This window comes from Atheta coriaria, unplaced genomic scaffold (assembly GCF_025399875.1).
Source record: "Atheta coriaria isolate IRGN ID8LTWV9N9 unplaced genomic scaffold, Caltech_Dcor_3.1 hic_scaffold_1_pilon, whole genome shotgun sequence".
Classification (NCBI taxonomy): Eukaryota; Metazoa; Arthropoda; class Insecta; order Coleoptera; family Staphylinidae; genus Dalotia; species Dalotia coriaria.
Window position 1 is genome coordinate 5031503 of NW_027045443.1, and position 18039 is coordinate 5049541.

The 18039-nt window shown below is 40.7% G+C and overlaps 6 protein-coding genes and 2 long non-coding RNA genes across 10 annotated transcripts; 3 read left to right on the top strand and 5 right to left on the bottom strand.

Moving 5' to 3' along the window:
- Positions 1-905: 905 nt before the first annotated feature.
- LOC135794837 (uncharacterized) lies at positions 906-3877 on the bottom strand. Of its 3 annotated transcripts, none has more exons than XR_010548962.1 (6): positions 3234-3877; positions 2978-3040; positions 2682-2733; positions 2517-2568; positions 1874-2390; positions 906-1579 (listed from the first exon to the last, which is right to left on the bottom strand). It is a non-coding gene; the product is annotated as an uncharacterized lncRNA (long non-coding RNA). The 3 variants fall into 3 exon arrangements; XR_010548963.1 differs by having other exon boundaries at positions 2682-2856; XR_010548960.1 differs by having other exon boundaries at positions 2682-3040.
- Positions 3878-4621: 744 nt separating this feature from the next.
- Positions 4622-6050, bottom strand: RpL11 (ribosomal protein L11). Its single transcript, XM_065302830.1, has 4 exons — positions 5949-6050; positions 5429-5584; positions 4993-5179; positions 4622-4928 (listed from the first exon to the last, which is right to left on the bottom strand). The coding sequence occupies exons 1-4, from the start codon at positions 5952-5954 to the stop codon at positions 4690-4692; spliced, it is 588 nt and encodes a 195-aa protein (XP_065158902.1). The 5' UTR covers positions 5955-6050; the 3' UTR covers positions 4622-4689.
- A 27-nt stretch (positions 6051-6077) lies between these two features.
- LOC135792227 (uncharacterized) lies at positions 6078-7203 on the top strand. The gene is made up of 2 exons (XR_010548221.1): positions 6078-6285; positions 6898-7203. It is a non-coding gene; the product is annotated as an uncharacterized lncRNA (long non-coding RNA).
- Positions 7204-8294: 1091 nt separating this feature from the next.
- Positions 8295-11440, bottom strand: LOC135791858 (HUWE1-associated protein modifying stress responses). The gene is made up of 3 exons (XM_065302418.1): positions 10648-11440; positions 9646-9723; positions 8295-9562 (listed from the first exon to the last, which is right to left on the bottom strand). Exons 1-3 carry the CDS (start codon positions 10826-10828, stop codon positions 9120-9122), a joined length of 702 nt encoding a protein of 233 aa, XP_065158490.1. The 5' UTR covers positions 10829-11440; the 3' UTR covers positions 8295-9119.
- A 340-nt stretch (positions 11441-11780) lies between these two features.
- On the top strand, positions 11781-12409 carry mRpS21 (mitochondrial ribosomal protein S21). The gene is made up of 2 exons (XM_065309401.1): positions 11781-11936; positions 12030-12409. Exon 2 carries the CDS (start codon positions 12061-12063, stop codon positions 12322-12324), a length of 264 nt encoding a protein of 87 aa, XP_065165473.1. The 5' UTR covers positions 11781-11936; positions 12030-12060; the 3' UTR covers positions 12325-12409.
- On the bottom strand, positions 12400-14139 carry SCCRO3 (defective in cullin neddylation 1 domain containing SCCRO3). Its single transcript, XM_065307170.1, has 3 exons — positions 13859-14139; positions 13576-13717; positions 12400-13467 (listed from the first exon to the last, which is right to left on the bottom strand). The coding sequence occupies exons 2-3, from the start codon at positions 13649-13651 to the stop codon at positions 12626-12628; spliced, it is 918 nt and encodes a 305-aa protein (XP_065163242.1). The 5' UTR covers positions 13652-13717; positions 13859-14139; the 3' UTR covers positions 12400-12625.
- A 258-nt stretch (positions 14140-14397) lies between these two features.
- HINT1 (histidine triad nucleotide binding protein 1) lies at positions 14398-15134 on the top strand. Its single transcript, XM_065308299.1, has 2 exons — positions 14398-14657; positions 14711-15134. The coding sequence occupies exons 1-2, from the start codon at positions 14547-14549 to the stop codon at positions 14978-14980; spliced, it is 381 nt and encodes a 126-aa protein (XP_065164371.1). The 5' UTR covers positions 14398-14546; the 3' UTR covers positions 14981-15134.
- On the bottom strand, positions 15089-17993 carry LOC135792990 (transducin beta-like protein 3). The gene is made up of 2 exons (XM_065304161.1): positions 17550-17993; positions 15089-17439 (listed from the first exon to the last, which is right to left on the bottom strand). The coding sequence occupies exons 1-2, from the start codon at positions 17576-17578 to the stop codon at positions 15111-15113; spliced, it is 2358 nt and encodes a 785-aa protein (XP_065160233.1). The 5' UTR covers positions 17579-17993; the 3' UTR covers positions 15089-15110.
- Positions 17994-18039: the final 46 nt, after the last annotated feature.

An 18039-nucleotide genomic window follows, 5' to 3' on the forward strand; every position in this document is an offset into this window, starting at 1 on the left:
ACAGGTCTCTAAGAGAGTTCCCTCTCTCAGGGGATGATCCCCACTATAAAAATTGTTAAGGTATCCTGTATGATTTGTGTTCTCCATCTTTCATTTCAGCTGCAGGTCAGAACTTGTAAGAATATTTTTAAGTGTCCCCTCTCTTGAGGCGACTTAGAAATTAGAAATATTTTTACAAGTCCTTAAAAGGATGTCCTTATAAGGAGTTCCCTCTCTCTGGGGGTGATCCCCCACCATAAAAATTGTTGATATGCCTGATAATTTCGGGGATGAAGCGCAGAGACATCGTAGCTGTAGGATGGGCCGGGAGCAACGGACGCATCGAAGCAGTGGGCGATCGACCAGAGCGCCGGAGGCGCTCTGGGAGATCGACCTATGACTGTCTTATAACGACACGTGCCAAAAAATTTAAAAATTCTGTCACCCCTATTCTCTTTTCTTCCTGTACTCTCTCTCTTCTCTTACTTCTCCTATTCTCTCCTGCTGCTCTCTCTACTTACTTGCTCTTCCACCATCTTCTTACTTATTCCTATTGTTGCTCCGTACTCTGCTCTTCAACTTATTTCTAACATTTGAATCTATATATTTTTGTGGTATGCAAACCACATTTCTTAAATTTCTTATTATTTAATAAAACTGCTTTCTACAACTGAGATTCGAACCATGAACCACGAATCTCTAGCATGCTAGCGTATACACATGCCAGCTGAGCCACCGAGCTCTCTTATCAAAGCCTATTCGTTTCATGTATAAATGTTGTTGTTTTTGTCACCTTTCTAAAAACAACAACATTTATGTACCTGTTATTCGCATTTCAAACACGTATTATAAAATGTGGTCTCTAAATCTAATTCTGAAAACGAGAAAAAAGAGGACAAATATAGACAAATGTAAATGCAAATGTAATATTAAAAGAATAGTTTATTGCAACTCATACAATCACAAGAGTACATATTGAATTTTAAAATTATTTGTTAAAATTTAATTATTTTCAGAGTATTTACTTATTCAACGGTTACCTCGCTTTTCCTTAACGTCTGATAAATTCTTTTCGTCCATCTTCACTAATTGTTTAATTCATCAAATGTTAATGTTGCAGTTACCAACGTGCACTTTCTCGGTTAAAATGTTCCACACGGGGACAAACATTGTATAGTTTCACAAATTAATATCACTACGCAAATAAAACCACTGAGACGGACTTCTCAGCCGACGTAAGATATCCGACGGCCGACGGCAAAAACGTGCGCACATTGTAAAACTACACAATTCTGACTTCCACCCGTGATAATTCATTAATTGCACGCCGCACTAGGCCGGTAATTCTAAATGTTACCTTTGCTGATCGATTCTAATTCAACTACCGACTTAAAATCACAAGAAACGCACAAACTAGTTACGAAGATCGACTTGTGAACAAAACACGTGTGTACCGAACAACATCGCACGATCGACTAAAGAAGGAAAAGATATAGCTGGCTACGTGAACAAAGCAGATATGAAAATGATAAGAATTTCGATACTCACAATTGAATGCGCGCACAATTGTACACCGAGGTCACGTTCAACTCCTTGACATCTAAAAACAAACACAAATCAAACTCCTTGACATCTAAAAACAAACACAAATCAAATGCGCTGTGATTCGTGACTTTAATTCATTTTTAATTCGCTAAATTAACTAAAACTCGGACTGAACAAGGGAATATAATTTAAAATTATCCTTTATTGGCGGAATCATATACATTTATTATTATAGCAATGCAATTGCAACCGTAAAAATTAAAAAGTTAGACAGAAATAAAATTTACTTTGTACATAACATTAAGTCAACTATTTTGTTCATTCATCCAATTTGTTAGAAACTACTCACTTTAATATTTTTGAACTAACAATTTTTCCACAGGCGGAACACAAATGGTTTATTTTCACGAATTAATACTTGAACAATTTTGATTAATGAATCCAATTCCTAGAAATCGAAGCCACAGAAAATGATCCGACGACCGTCAAACGTCAGCACACACGAGGGCACATGATAAAGCCACTAACTAAATCGTTTACTTTTCGACAGTAGAATTAAATAACGCGGAATTTAAAATCCGACAAAATGCAAGTTGCAGCCGAGAGCAAATGTAGAGGCAAAAACACACGCGCGCCCATAACAGCGCAGGATAGACTAAGTGGAAAATATTGATTTTGATTGCTATCCGGATAAATCCGATACTTGTGCCATCTAGTATCGACCACCCAAAGTAATTTACAGGATAATGTAACATACCTCTAGCGCCATCTAGTAGCAACACCCTAAACTAATTTACAGAGTAGTGTGAACAACTCCTGGCGCCATCTACTTTCGGGAGCAGGAACTAGAACGAGGTTGCCGGAAACTGTAATATTATTTGATTGACATTGAAAATTTGTCAATCGAAATACAAAAATGCCATTTTCGTTACTAATTAATGAGCTAATCACTAAAGTTGTTTATGAAAATGATAAATAAATTCAATACTAACAATCTGATGCAAGAACGGTTCTCCTACGATATCGGCCTCAGGTGCAAAACACCTAAAACAAGCAAAAGTCAGTATTTCGAAACACAAAAATGAAATTTTCCTTACTAATTAATGAGTTAATCACTAAAGTTATTTATGAAAATGATAAATAATTTCAATACTTACAATCTGATACAAGAATGGTTCTCCTACGATGTCGGCCTCAGGTGCAAAATACCTAAAACAAGCAAAAATCCGCCTTTCGAAACACAAAAATGCAATTTTCGTTGCTAATTAATGCGCTAATCACTAAAGTTATTAATGAAAATGATAAATAAATTCAATACTTACTTCAAAACCCCTAAAACAAGCAAAAAATAGTCGTTTACAAGTTTTACAACACAAAAATGCAATTTGACAATAATAATTTTGTTATATTGTTATTATGTTTCCATTTTATTTATTTGAAATAAATATCATACCATATCCATTCGATAATGTTGAACGAAATGTTGCTTTCATTGGCAACGATTGAGTGTTTGTTCCTGAAACAGTAAATATATATTAATTGAAATAAATTATAGTTTCATAACGCGATGGCTAAATTTATGTAAAATCGGAAATGAATATCACTGATTTGTAACGATTTTATCAAGTATCGTTTAGTAATATTCATTTCTGATTTTATATAAAGATAATTTAAAAGAGGTGACAATTGTTGAAATGAAGTTAACTTACAGGTCGTTCCGGAACACTTAATGTCGATCTGCATCTTCACATCTCTGAATAAATGAAGTCAGCTACAGTTGCAACGATAGAACAACGGTCGCTTACGAGAATCATTTGATTCCACTTTCAAATTCGTGAAACCCAAGCATCGACCAGTATTGGCTAACCAGCTTCTCTAATAATTTACCAAATTTTAATTATCAAGAGAAGTAAAATGGTTCGAACTATCAAGGAGTTTGGTTGCCCCTGTTATATGGTTTCAAATTCAAATCAGCTCCTTGTAAAGTTATATGTTCCAACGTAAAGAGTAACTTCGATTGAATTTGGTCGTAATATTCTTCATAAGGCTCATTCTTGAGTTGATAACAGGTTGTCAAATAATCAGATAATAAACCTTCGTTTCACGCATCGCCGAATCTCGTTAGTTGCGTATTTTTAATGTCTGTCGAAGTTACGTAATTAACCACAACAATACTGTCTTTTGCAGCGCCTTGATAATGTTTAGCCCGTCTTTTTTGCATGTTACGCCAATTTCTAACGTTGTTATGTACAAGCACCACAGTTGTTTTACGTCATTGATACTGGCGCAAATTAATCCGCAAGAGATCGCTGCGCTTGTGTATAAAAATAACAGTTAATGTAAAGCGTAAACACTCAAAGAGGCTGCTTGAAGGGGCTACCCCAAATTATAATAAATGTTGATTTCTTCGACCGTAAATTCATATTTACATTGTCTGATGTGTAACTCAATACATTAGTAGCCTCTCGCACCTATCAACTAAGAAAGCTTGCGCTCGTTTTTGGGGTTTGTGGGTTAGCGTAGCACTAATTTATTACGAAGGAATCAACATCGTGTGAACTGAAATACCCGAACAAATTCGCCAGCATGTAATTCACTCACTTACCTTTACACAGTTATTTTAAACCCTTTTCTTTAGAATTTCAACTAAAATGACTCCTTGATATTTTTGGTTTGGCGTTCCTTCATAATCATCACCAATTACACGCAATAAAAAGGAAAAATAAACATCCTGAAACTGAGATATATGCAGTGGTAATTTTTGACAAAAAAATATCTTGCCAGGAAATCAGGATTTGAATAAGGTCATAAATAGTTTCTGAAATACCAGAGCATTCAAGCAAAAATGATATGACCTGTACCAGCACTAGTTCTGCATAGTCAATTGTTTCAATGAGCAAAACTAATAAATTTATGAATGAATTAGCACTAAACTTTAAATATATGGTTCATGCATGATGATCAAATTGCTGAAATATTCCAAAATAAGCATGCATTATTTTGTAGATCCAGAACTTACAGCTGATGCATGCAAAATATAACTTCACTTTCAACTAGTTGGATAGGCGATTACTGGAGGTGATTCGTTGACTGCAGCTTGTTTTTGTATTAAATTTATTATTATGAATTATGATAACTTTAGCGCACGTAAAGTTTACGAACGATTTATTTCTTGCTCGAGAGAATAATACCGTCGTATTTCTGTTGGAACCACTTCATGGCGTCCTCCTTGGTGAGCCGGTGCGCAAAACCAACCTTGCCTTGCTTCCTGCGGCGATGCGCCACGTTGAAGCCGGGCCTGCCCAGCACGACGTAGAAGTCCAATCCGTAGATACCAATCGTCGGGTCGTACTTGATACCCAAGTCAATGTGTTCTTGGATTCCGAAACCAAAGTTACCACTCGCTACAAAAATTGAACAGAATAAGAATGATTGCCTACTAAATATAATTAACTTAGATAAACTCACCTGAGAAATTGTCTCGGCGCAATTCGTATTCTCGCACCTTCAAGCCGCGCTCGAGGATTTCCTCTGCTTTAGCACCACGTACAGTACAGTGCACTGCAATCTTTTCGTTACGACGAATGCCGAACGAACGAACCGTGTAACGCGCCTTGGAGAAAACTGGCTGCTGACCAGTTAACTGTTCCAACACCTAAAATATTACAAATGCAGATTTAATTAATTGGTCCAAAAGTAGTTAAACATGAAGTATTGACTAATGCTACTGATATTAATGTCTGCATCATTGAGTAACACACCCAGTAAGAACAAGTGGGCATGGGTTGCAAATAGAAGCAATTTAATATTGCACAAATATACTGCTTCAGTTGGCTATCAAAACCAACCAAAGAAGTGTATGTGCATGATCTCAGAAGCATATTAATAAGCATTAAAATGGTACCTTGGCAGCACGAGTAAGCTTGTCTCCAGATTCACCAACACAGATGTTCAAGCACAATTTGCGAATGTGTAAATCCTTCATAATGTTCTTGGATTTATCCTTAACATCTTTCTTCTTGCCACTGGTGGCTTTTTTGGCTGGTTTCGGTGCGACGGGCTATTGGAAAAACAAACAAATTACATTACCATTAGTATTATTTATATTACAACTGCTTTAGACTGTATAAAAGTCTCAAACTGATCTGGACCATCCTGGTTAACTATATTCTGCACTAAATGATGGTGAGTATACACGTGCGAAGAAGTTCTCACAACAGAAACAAACATCACTTAGACCTAACCTGTCTACACGGTTTAACACAAATTACTTCAATTTTTTCAGGCAAAGACGGAAAACGCGAAAATATTTATCGGAGGCGCAAGATAACTACACTCGACACACTTCAGCGAGGATCCTAAGCGTTTACAAACCAGGATGGTCCAGATTTATTAGGAAAACCAGATCGGAGCGTAGTACTCACCGCCATGGTTTTAACTAGAAGGAGCTTTGGTGGAATACGGAGCTCGCAGGTTATGTTGGTGTATGCGCACGCAGCTTGGTGTGCATAATCACCACTAGGGGCAACCGAGTTTTCAATTTTGACAGTCAAACCCACCAAATATTGTCATACCACTACCACCACTTTAAAAAGAAGACAAGTGTTTATTTTAAAAAGTGCAAAATAATCAACACTAACAAACAACAACAACAACATTAACAAATAAAAATTTTTTAAGCTGTAAGCTGCAAGCATATTATCTGTTAATTTAATTGTTCTTCCAACATAATGCCTGACAATAAAAGGATCGAAATTGCAAGTGAGTACTGATTGAGATAACGTTGTTTGGCATAACGGCGCTGCATTGCGCGATTCAAACATGTAATATGTGCAAATACACACACGTAATTATATATGATAAAATGGTGTATTATGAACGATTGGCTCTAGTTTTAAAGCTAATGGGGGTTAAAGAAATTGCGTTATACTAATTGACAGTACAATTCGAATTCTATTAACTATTCTACCAATCTTATTAGAATAAAATGTAAATTCTGTATAAAAAGTATAATTTAAATCAATGACGGATTTGTGTTGAAGCAAATATACTCTACCCTTTACTTGATCGTCAAGTTGCTATACGAATACATTTAACCTTTGTTTTATTTGTACTTTGAATTGTTAGTGCACTTGTCAGCACTAAGAACAATGTGGCCATAATTACCTAGTTTATTAACGAAATGTAATTTATAAATTAGTGTAAAATGGTGTTGTCATGAATTAATTGTTACTGACTGACTCAAACTTTGTAATGCTTATTGTAATATGAAGCCAAATGGTGTCCATTTACAAATAAATAAACTAGAGCCAATATGCCAAACAAATGTTGCCCTGTATTTAAATGTGTGCGTTTATAAATATAATTTTGCAGAAATGCTCAAGATAATAACGTTCCTCAAACAATTGGAACGGACCGTCTACGTACTGAATGTCATGCTGCCACTCTGCGCCGATGGATTGGATGATGAACAAATAGGCATTCTGCGATATATAAAAGACTACGTCGATGGAATGCGCATATGGATAAGAAATCACTAAAATTTATTCCTAACGGAAAATTATCTATAATGCTACTCTTTAAACTAACTTATGACTGAATTTTGTTCAAACAAAATGTGATATGCCAATCAATTTGTTTTATTCTGGGCTGAATTAACAATATACCAGTACACTCTCGTGCTCTTGTAATATTTTCTGCAAAGTCCAAATGATCAGTTATTGCACTGCATTACATAATTAATTCATTGTTTTCTACCACTACTTGTTCTAATGGAACAAATCAGCTACTCCTCCGATGTACAGCTAAAAATTCCTACTCTTCATAAAATTGATATTTTGTAATTAATCAACTGTGTAAATTATTCAACACACAAATCTGGCGGCAGATTCTCCCAACTTTCAAATACCGGAATACTGGAGAATTGCTCCTGTATCACACACACGTACGTTCATTCATTTAATTCAGAATCTCAAGTTTGTTAAGTCAATATTAAAAGAGCAATTTCCTTTGTTAGTTCTCGTATATCCGCGATTTTACCTAAAACTCAAGTGTTCAAACTAGTCATAATTAATTAATCGCTTATGTAAAGCGTGTTATAATGCCACCAGTGATTTCTGCCATCTCAGAAGTTGCAGTTTGTTAGATTCTCATATTTTTACTTGAATATATTCAACAGTTCACGATCGCGCTTCTGATCGCTGATTTCACTTGAACGTCGTATGCTATCACACGAATCTGAAAATATAAAAGTTAATTATTGCTTGTTGATGTGAGTTTCTCGAATTTCAGGCCACTCAATGTTGCATAACTATGGAGCTTCCCTATTCGAGATGGGATACCAAAGTTAATTCCATACACCTCGTTGCAAAAAAAAAAAAATGATCATTTTGTTGCATGTTCTTCATTTATAAACTCACAGTGATGTTGGAGAAAAATTATTACGGAAACAGCGGGAGCTTAAGGTGGGTTCCAGCCAAATCAACGATACTCCCCTCAACTATTCAATTTTCGATAATTAAATGAATAAGTGATAATCACACACCTACATGGGTAAATGATGTTTACGAACATGTTTCGCGCATTTCCAACTGTCACTTGACTAGCGCGAAACACCTCCGAAAACAATATAAAAGTGTAGCAAAACACATTAAAACAGAAACATTTAAAAGCGCGCTTCAGAGTGACACAAATAACTTAATAAGAAATTGCGTCCCGATAATATTCCCATTACGAAATTCCCAACCATAGAAAATGAATCATCTTCCCCATTAGTTTTTAAATAATTTATTTCTTTTGAATCTAATATTATTGTTTAATAAGTATGTAATTATACATTTTCTCCGTTTCAAATATGATGGTAATAATATTTTGAAATAATAGAACTAAATAAAACATTCATTGATTAATAGTAATTAATTCAACCCGCCATATTGTGCGACTTGTATTTCGCGCAGCAGCGTGCATCGAGAGCGAGAAAAACAAGTCTCCTATTTTCTCTTCTCCTCACTGATGATTAAAGCATAGCGTTTTGGTGTTCTCCCAACTTATGTTGAATCCAATAATAACTAACTAAATAACACTCCTCCTTTCGGCCCTCATACGGCGCCTTCGTTCATTAAAACCTACTCAATACATTTCTAAATAGACTTAGTCATAGTTGTAGAAAACGTTGCTTTTTACATAGCTAGGCGTATTGAGAACATAGGCTCGAAACAGATGCTGCGCTGCAGGTATTCATAATGTCAGTGTAGTACTTTTCAGAAAATCGCAAACAACCCCCTCGTTTCGTCATGAATGCCATGCTTGCTTACAAGATGAGTTTCTAGTTTTTTTTTTTTGGGTTAACATCCGAAAGATTATGACACAAGGCCTAGGGGTGTTTTCGTCGTGCCGAGGCGCTTATACCCAGATGAAACCAAAGCATACGTAACCACGCTTAGAGCTTTTTACTGCCTAGAAACCGTTCGCACTCGAGTCGGCCCGCGCATATAAATAAGTTGATTCCGCCACGCGTTTATACAATGGTTTGTCTTAAATCTATCACCAAATGTACATCCCCCAATTCAGACGACAAAAAGGCGACAACGGCGCAACTACATATACCGTGGTCGCTTCTGGTGCGAGGGGCTGCCCATCGTGACGTCCGATGGGCTGGCAGGGCGCTTCGTCGTGTGGCGTTGAATCTCGCCGGTGATGAATGCGCACAGATCGGCACCTCCAAGCGGCCGACGCGTCGTAGACCGCGCTAGCGCCTCAGTGAATGTGTTGAGCGAGTCGTCGCCCGGCGGCTGGTTGTGCGTCGCGTGCATAACGCTCGGTGGTGGCGAGATGTTGCGCGGCCGTGGCGAGACGCGGTGATGATGGTGGTGGTTCTCGCGGCGTGGTGGCGGCGGTTTGCCGGACAGATAGGACAGCAGGTCTTCGCGGCGAATTAACGTGCGTTTTCGCTTCGCCCAATTCAGCAGTTCACGATTGCGCTTCTGATAGCCGCACTGCTTGCCCATTTCACTTGAACGTCGTATACTATCACACGAATCTGAAATTATACAAATTCATTATTGTTGGTAGATGCGAGCCTTTAAAATTTCATTCCACTCAAAAAATCATTTGTATGTTTACCTTTATAAAGGGACGTCACGGTACCAGCTGCAGTCTGAAAGGAAATCCAAAGCGTGGCTGGATCAGCTGTTATACGATCTGCAAAAGCAAACAAAAACAAGGTTTAGACATTTTTGCCTGAACAGGTACAAAAAATCGTATTTTTCAGGTCAGAAAAAATACACAGCCGAACAGGTAACATCAAATTTCGACCTGTTATTAAATTGGAATGCATGACTGCTTCAAATACTTATCTATTCAATAGACAATTCACCCCGTAACGATTCTCGCTTTTTGCCGATTTCTTTCGACGTAGCGATATTAATAGAATATTAAAAATAACTCTGGAACGATAACTATAACTACTCAGTCCTATATATATGGTGTACCGCTGGAACAATACTCCCATACAAATTTCATACGCAAATTCGCAAAGATTCGACGTTAAAAGCGGTATTATCAAAGGTAGCGCATAGCATTTCTCGTCGGACTGGCAAACGTCATTCGGACAATAAAAATATACGTGTCGCTGAGCCATTAAGATGAGCGCGCCGACTATTTTTATGAAGGGAATGATACGCCAAAACGGCTTCGCACGTTTTGCAGTTAGTTTGAAGACACATTTGCAGCGATATCAAGTTGAGTATGCAAAATACACCAATCTTATTAATTGATTAAGCAACGCATTACATGCATGATTAACATGTTAAAGTGTTTGAGTTTTGAACAACAATTATTTGGCCATGCTTGTTATTATTGTTTGCAGGCTGAAGTTGAATTTGACTAAAGGGCTGTTAATGAAAAATGTACGACATGCATTACAGATTAGTAAGTGTTCATTAATCATTCTCTACAAAACTCGGTCGTTTTTGGACAGACTCAACTAACCGAGTTACCTATAACCGCGCGGAACATGGACGCAGCATGGTGCTGGCCACCACTAAATTTTCAGCTGTTAACTAGATCAGTGAGTCCCTGGCAGTAAAAACTTGGTCGCACATGTGCTAGTCGAGCCGTACTAACCTTTGTACAGTTGGGCAATGGCGGTAGCGGAATCCTGGAAAACGGTCCACACCTTACGATGTAAGTTGTCGGCTTCGAGCGAGAGCTGGTGTTCGTCGTCGGGTTGCTCCTCAATCGAATCGGCGCACTGCTGCTCCCAGCCGTTGAGCAGCCACGAGTCGTTATCTCCCTCGCCATTCATGATGCCGCACACTTTTAGCTGTGTTCACACGTTTGCCACCCCCGAGGGCCCAACAACCACCGGAAAGACAGGCGTCACAGAGACAGAGGAGTGTGGGTTAACGCACACACCAATACACGCGGGCGAGGCGGTGAAGGTCCCGATCGAGAACGGCTGATGCTGCCGATGATCGAACCTCGGTGCTAAGAGGCAACCCGCACTGTTGGGAACGTTCGAGCAAATCCAAGTACAGATCTAAATACGGCGCACGGGAGTGTGCGTGCGACGTTGATTACAGGGAATGGTCGCCGCTGCGTAGCACGGCCGAACACGATGTGGAATCTGTTGCTGCACTCCGGGAACGAATAACAGAGCGTGGATTACCTGTGGGATATCTACGATGACGTTGACGAGCACACGAGCGGTATGACCGGCACTAAACGTTACTAAGCGTAATGCAGCTGGCGCGAATAACGATGGTTGTTATCGATACAACGCACTCATACAACCAATGCAACCGACGACGACGGCCATGTTTCCACCCATCCGCTAAGCATTGGTGGACTAGCGGAGTCGGAATACATGCATAGTATACGCGAGATATGATAGGGAAGCAAGTATGGCCTGGTGGCGCTGCTGCCGACTGACAAGTAACAGCGCTGCGAGTGCACTGCAAAGCAAGAACTTTACTCGAAATCGTGTAGATGGCGCTGCATGATTTAAGTGAAAAGAATGGCGCTGGCAAACAGTTTAAAAAATTTTCTTTTTAAATTTAAAATAAAAATAATTTAACAGATTACAGCCTGATTGGTTGCAACAATCTAAGCAAATCGAAAATGACATCATATTTTTGATGCAATGTCTTGATTTAATATTGATAATTAATTGGCGTCCAAGAAAAATAAAACTTCATACTGTTAATTTCTTGTCAAATATATGAACCGCCCTCTATATGCAATCAGTATAACTAAAATTGCGAATAATTGAAAGATACTTATGCAGCCAATGTTGCTAACCTGTATATATCGTCTTAACCAAATATTTTACAAATCCAAGGAAGGTAACAATCCAATAACAATCACATACCTTGAACAATTTCATCGATAGGTCAGTTAAATATTTTCCAGTGGTAGGTATTCCCAACTTGAATTTATACCATAATTTTCACGGCTACATTAATATTTTGAGGTTATTAAGCACATCATTCTTTTACTGCTTTCAGTTGCAATTAAACAAACACAAAACAGCAAACGATGAGACATCCCTTTTTCCTGGCACGCACTGTGCTCGTGCGCAACAACGACGTCGACTCTGCTTGCAAAGTACTCAACCGGATCCTCGGCAAGGAAGGCATTCTTGATCAGTTCAGAAGAACGCGTTATTATGAGAAACCTTTTCAATTTCGGCGGCGCATCAACTACGAACGCTGCAAGGCAATCTACAATGAAGATATGGACCGCAAAATTCAATTTGTGCTCCGAAAGAACCGCACGGATCCTTACCCCGGCTGTTTGTAGACCATTTGTCCAAACACAAAAAGATCCACCAGTTTTATGTCTTTACTGATTAATAGTAATTGTGTTATATAGGAATTAATAGTTATTATGTCGATTTATTCATAGTCCATTCAACATGTCTCCCGCCCGTCTCACAGAAGCTTAAGTCGGCCACAAAACGGCGCGAGCGCTCCCCCAACTAAGATTAGAATCACGGTCACAGAACATATACAGTTACACGGATACAAATGTCGTATGTACAATTCGCGTGTCGCGTTTATAAAAATTCAACGTCATGGAAAAGGAGGCGGCGTAGCGAAGGTCAGCCGTCCTTCAGGATCATCAGGTTATCTTCTTTGGCGACGTTCTGATTGGCCTGGTCGTTCTCGAATTCAACGAAGTCGTCGAATATGCTAGGCCACGCTTCGTTGTCGTCGTATGAGCTGAGGTCGTCGCCGACCGTGTCCGAAAAGTTCAGGAACATGTTCCATGTGTCCTTCGGTATGCCGCGGTATTGCTCATGCTGCTTGAGGAAGTTGAGCCAGCGGCGTAGGATCGGCGGCTCGCGCACTGTGAATACCAACCGCCAGAGCACCATAGCGGTCTCGGTAGGCAGGATGCGCTCGCCGCTGGCAGCGTCCAGGCCGAACTTGAACGTGAACCGATAGAGCGCCTTGAACGACTCGTAGTTGGCGTCCACCTCGGCGACTAACTCCGGCAGTCGCGCCTGAAGCGCACGGATCGAGTCGACGCGAATACGCCGCAGCCCGCCGACGAATTCGACGCGCGTGAAGCGACACATCATTTCAGCGTTGAGCTTCCACGCCAGCAACAGCACGCGAAAGTCTTCCGGAGAAACCTGTAAGTCCTTACACAACTGTTCGATGCCCTCCTCGAGGATGGCATCGTCGTCGCGGTCCTTGTAGCCGTCGAAAAGCTGATTGAGCTTGGCGTCCGACGGTGCCTTGCTATCTGCCGCTCCCATGGCTGGTGCGCTCTTGCTCTGCGTGCGTTTTGGGTACGAGTAGAAACGCGCGATTGCAGGTGTACTCTGCACGGACTCGACAGCCGCCAGGTGGTTGCCGTTACTGATCAGGTTCGTTTCCAGCGAGAGTACGCTTGGAATGTGTGAGGTCGTCGAAAACAGTGGCGCTTCAGGCATTTCTGCAAACACAATCATTCAGTCAAAACTGCACTTGACGTTTCTGTTTATATACAAACACGCATTTCAAAACATGCATGTTGCCCACTGGGGGGCAAGGAGATACACACCTTCTTTTTGGCAGTTAGTGTTGCTTTCTGGGGCCGTCACTGGGGGCTCCTTGAAGCAAGCGAGGCAATTGCCCATTGGAGGGCCTAGTCAGGAACGCCGCCGCAGTCGGGACGATCTCACTCACTGGCATCGCCGTGGGATCTGAGCCGGCGGCAGCGACAGGCGCCAAAACAAAAAGTGAGTGAACAAAGCAGATAGTGTAACGGAGGCGACGGACGTTTCGCGTCAGATCGTGCGTAACCTAGGCTACGCGAGACGATGGCCGCTGCACTGCGTACTCACCCAGAACTCGCCGAATCGCACCGAGCCCTGCAGTTCGTGGAGTGCACCTAGAGCCGGGAATCGCGCACTAACATCACGGCAACGGGCCGCTCCTGCGTTACTATTATCGTAGAGTCAAGGCGTCGACGAGCCTTGTGTTATCATTGCGCTATCGCGCACTGGCTGGATGCGATCGCGCTCGGCTGCCTGACGCACTTTGAAGCGGTGGTGCTGGTTGTCCCCTATGTGATTCCGCTCTCTGTTCCGTTCCGTGCACCACAAGCAGCACTAAACAGCAAGCAGCATGGCGCATGCCCTGTTCACGGCTGTCTCGATGTTGTCAACAGATGTATAAGTTGCCTATGTTACTATATACTTCAAAATACTTTTCAAACTGTATGTGTAAATAATCCATATTCGTAAACTAAATTGTAATTATACATTATTTCTAAAATCTTATGACATTATAATCAGACAAAAAACAGAAATAGTAATTTGTAATATATGCATTTGTTTGCGAAGAGAGTAGTTACAATAATTTCCGCTGTGGCGCTCAACGACAAGTTGTCAAGATTCCTGCGAAACAAACCAGCACTAGAGCTCAGCAGTCTTCTCCCGATTTGCTGATAGATTTTGCACCTCTCATAATCCGGCTTCTAAATTGTAATTGTAATATTAATTACACACGTGTTACAAGGTATACTCGAAAATGGCTAGTGAAGTGGAGCTAGCGCAGAACGCTTCACCCGGCGACGACACCATCTTCGGCAAGATTCTACGCGGCGAAATCCCGTGCAAATTAATCTACGAAGATGAACAGGTACTGCTGTTACCCTATAAGTGCTTGCAAATACTAATCGGCAACAATTTCAGTGCGTTGCGTTTGACGACATCAGCCCCCAGGCGCCGGTCCACTATTTGGTGATTCCGCGCAAACCTATTCCACAGTTATCCAAGGCTTCTGACGCCGACGAGCAGCTGCTCGGCCACCTTATGCTCGTCGCCCGCAAAATTGCCAAAGACCGCGGCCTGGACAACGGCTTCCGTATGGTAGTAAACGATGGGCCTATTGGCGCCCAATCGGTATATCATCTGCATTTGCACATTTTATCCGGTCGCCAGATGCACTGGCCACCAGGATAAGTGCGCATGTGTATAACTACATATTATCATTCAATTGTAGTGAACTTTATTGTTTGTTAGCTTTTTCTAACGTCAATGGGAGGTAAATAAAATCATTTGACCTGTAAATCTATGCAAAATAAAGTCAACTTTATGCCTTAAATGGTTGCATGCACATGAGAGTATAATCAATAAATTGCAGATCCTGCTGCAGTTGTGTCAATCGTTTATAATGCCGCTGTGTGTAGCCCAAATTGCCCTCGATGACCGCCGCTAGATTCGTAGGTCTAAACAAACCAGCTTGTATCTGAAGCATGAGGATGTTCAACACCAACTGCGCTGCCTGACAATTCTTACTATTTGTGTTCCAATCGCTCGCACACTTCAGCAGTGTCTCCTTCTCGTAATTATTTAATCCTCCCACTGTTTCTGCTAGATTCTGCCCTTTCTTAATCACGCCCTGGGTAATCTTCAACACGGTGTATGGTTTGTTCAGCTTCAAAGCAAGCTTGAAAGCTTTCAGCAGTTGATCCTGATGCAAATAATTCGACAGCTGTTGCTCGTCTATTGTCTCCTGCTCAAGCTGTTTTAATTTCTCCAACCGCTTGTCCTCGGTGACATCTTTCCATCTGATAAGCAGCGAATCGGAACCACCGGTGAGGAATGCCGACTCATCCTCGGACATGCAAAGCGACCAAATGCGTCCGTCGTGCTCCTCCAATGTCAAAACACATTCAGATGTCTTCAAATCGAAGAGTTTCACCAAACCATCCGCCCCGCAGCTTAATAATTGCCGACCCTGGCTTATAAACTCAACGCGCAACACGGAAGCGTCGTGGCCTTCAAGAGTTTTAAGACAATTCAACTCGGTGATTGACCATAGTTTAATCGTACTGTCAGCTGATGAACTTACCAGGACTTGATCAATTGGTGAAAATCGGCAACACCATACGCCACGTTTATGCCCTTTTAAAACACCCAAGAGTGTTAAATTCTCCGTCCACAGCTTGATTGTCTTATCCTGCGAGCAGGACGCCAACAATTTGTCATTCGGACTCACTGCCAATGAGTTTATATCTTTCGAGTGCGCGATTTCGGTGTAACTTGCGTTCAAATCCTGGATATGAGAAATTTTATCAAATCGTTTGTCTACGCAAGGCAAACCCGACAAATCCCACAATTTAACACAGTTATCCTGACTGCCAGTAAAGAGGAAAAAGCTCGAATTAAAGAAACACACCGCGCTTACGGTTGCACTATGTCGCATCCCCAACGCAATGCATTTCGATGTATCGCCGATGCTCCACAACCTAACAGTGTTATCTTTGCTACTGGACGCTAACAAATGCGGATTGAACGGTGCTACGCTTACAGCCATTACAATATCGGTGTGACCTACCAGCAGCTGGCAGTTCATAGTAGCACTGCAGTATAATTTAATATCATTGCTATTCGTCGCCACTGCAGTATATTCATTCTTCTGGCCGCAGAACGCAATATCCAGTATTTCATCCGAAAAACCGATGAGTTGTTTAAGGATTGCGAATGATTTCGTATGGTGGATGATGATGTTGTGCTCAACGGAGACCAACGCCAGTTCCGTACGCTTGGCATCATTGCTGTCAACGAGAAGATGTGTAACAGCTAAGGAACCTTCGGTTTTTGCAGGGCTTATCAACGAGTTTGTTTGTTTATATAATTCTTTGGATGTTTTCATATCCCATAATGAAATCGTGCCTTTTTCGCCAGCGCATGCGACCACAATTCCATCCGGATCGATGGTGTTACCCGTCGGGATTACCGTATTTGTCGGCAGCATAATAATTCCCTCGATGGACTGATACACCGGCACGGTGCGTACCGCATGGCTGTCATTCAATCGCCACAGAATCAAGACTTTATCTCGTCCAGAGCTAACAAAGTATTCGCCATCATTGCTGAACATAATACAAGTCACCTTGCTGAAATGTCCTGAATAAATTAGTTTTACTGCATCTTTTTCCCATGCAACTATGTTTCCATCATCTCCTGATGCAAATATTTGCTCATTATGCATTGTGAGAACATTTATAACACCCACAGCATCTTTTAATGCTGCAATGCATGCATGATGTTCCATGTCCCAAACTCTGACAACACCATCTGATCCTCCACTAAGCAGGAGATTATTTTGTAAGCAGAGTGTTGCAACTGGACCTTTATGGATGCACTTCCACTGCTTTTCTAGAACATTTGAAGAATTCCATAACTTAAATAGTCCACTCTTGTGTGCTGTTATTGTATGCTCTATATTAGTTGTGAATGTGAGAATAGGATCATCTTCTAGTTCTTCTGATTCTTTGGCAAGTTCTGTTGCTACAATGCCAGTATCTACATTGACCTTGTTGATATGTGTTTGGGTTTGGCAATAAAGATGCTTGTCGCGCCATTCGATATGACCGCCGGAGAAGAATGCGCCAAATTTTGCCTCCGGTTCAAAACTAAAAGCAAAGAAAGTATTCAATGTGATATGCATACAAGTTTGGTAAAGATAACCTTAAAACTTATTTAAATTAAGATTAATGTCTCCTCAATTCTTTGAAAGACTTACGCTTCCTTTAGCTTTGCGTTCGACGACATCGTTGAGCATTGAAGGATGTTTCGTAATGTGGCGTAAATTAAACAAGATTTAGAGAATAATATTGTTCAAGTTCTTCACGTGTTTTTGAATACAACATGGGCACACACTTTGCCGCAGGTTATTAATTATATAGATAGGGGGCGCTATTTTCAAAAATTCCACGCGATAAATATTTAAAATCTGCGCATCCAAGGTGAAATTCTCTGTTGATTAGTCTTCATAGCAACCTTGGCAAAATTGCTTCTTTGCTTCAGACGCATCCTTCACAAAACACTTCTATGTAATTTTATGAATGTGTGAAATTACAAATTTCGAGTCTTTGGCAAGTTGGGTTGTATAATTTCATCAGTCACACATTTTTTAGCACTATTTTACTTCTCGGTTGCCATAAAACCAATATGTTTATAAAACAACATCCTTTCCATTGTTTGCCGCATTCATTCTATCCGTTTCGTGAAGT

Coding starts and splice junctions, on each gene's coding strand:
- RpL11 (XM_065302830.1), bottom strand. Junction 5,180..5,428: donor AGCTTACTCGTGCTGCCAAG/GTACCATTTTAA, acceptor GTAATATTTTAG/GTGTTGGAACAGTTAACTGG. Junction 4,929..4,992: donor GCGCCGAGACAATTTCTCAG/GTGAGTTTATCT, acceptor CAATTTTTGTAG/CGAGTGGTAACTTTGGTTTC.
- LOC135791858 (XM_065302418.1), bottom strand. CDS start 10,828: ATGAATGGCGAGGGAGATAACGACTCGTGGCTGCTCAACGGCTGGGAG. Junction 9,724..10,647: donor CATTGCCCAACTGTACAAAG/GTTAGTACGGCT, acceptor TTGCTTTTGCAG/ATCGTATAACAGCTGATCCA. Junction 9,563..9,645: donor CGTGACGTCCCTTTATAAAG/GTAAACATACAA, acceptor GTATAATTTCAG/ATTCGTGTGATAGTATACGA.
- mRpS21 (XM_065309401.1), top strand. CDS start 12,061: ATGAGACATCCCTTTTTCCTGGCACGCACTGTGCTCGTGCGCAACAAC.
- SCCRO3 (XM_065307170.1), bottom strand. CDS start 13,651: ATGGGCAATTGCCTCGCTTGCTTCAAGGAGCCCCCAGTGACGGCCCCA. Junction 13,468..13,575: donor CACTAACTGCCAAAAAGAAG/GTGTGTATCTCC, acceptor TTGTGTTTGCAG/AAATGCCTGAAGCGCCACTG.
- HINT1 (XM_065308299.1), top strand. CDS start 14,547: ATGGCTAGTGAAGTGGAGCTAGCGCAGAACGCTTCACCCGGCGACGAC. Junction 14,658..14,710: donor TAATCTACGAAGATGAACAG/GTACTGCTGTTA, acceptor CAACAATTTCAG/TGCGTTGCGTTTGACGACAT.
- LOC135792990 (XM_065304161.1), bottom strand. CDS start 17,578: ATGTCGTCGAACGCAAAGCTAAAGGAAGC. Junction 17,440..17,549: donor AACGCAAAGCTAAAGGAAGC/GTAAGTCTTTCA, acceptor CTTTGCTTTTAG/TTTTGAACCGGAGGCAAAAT.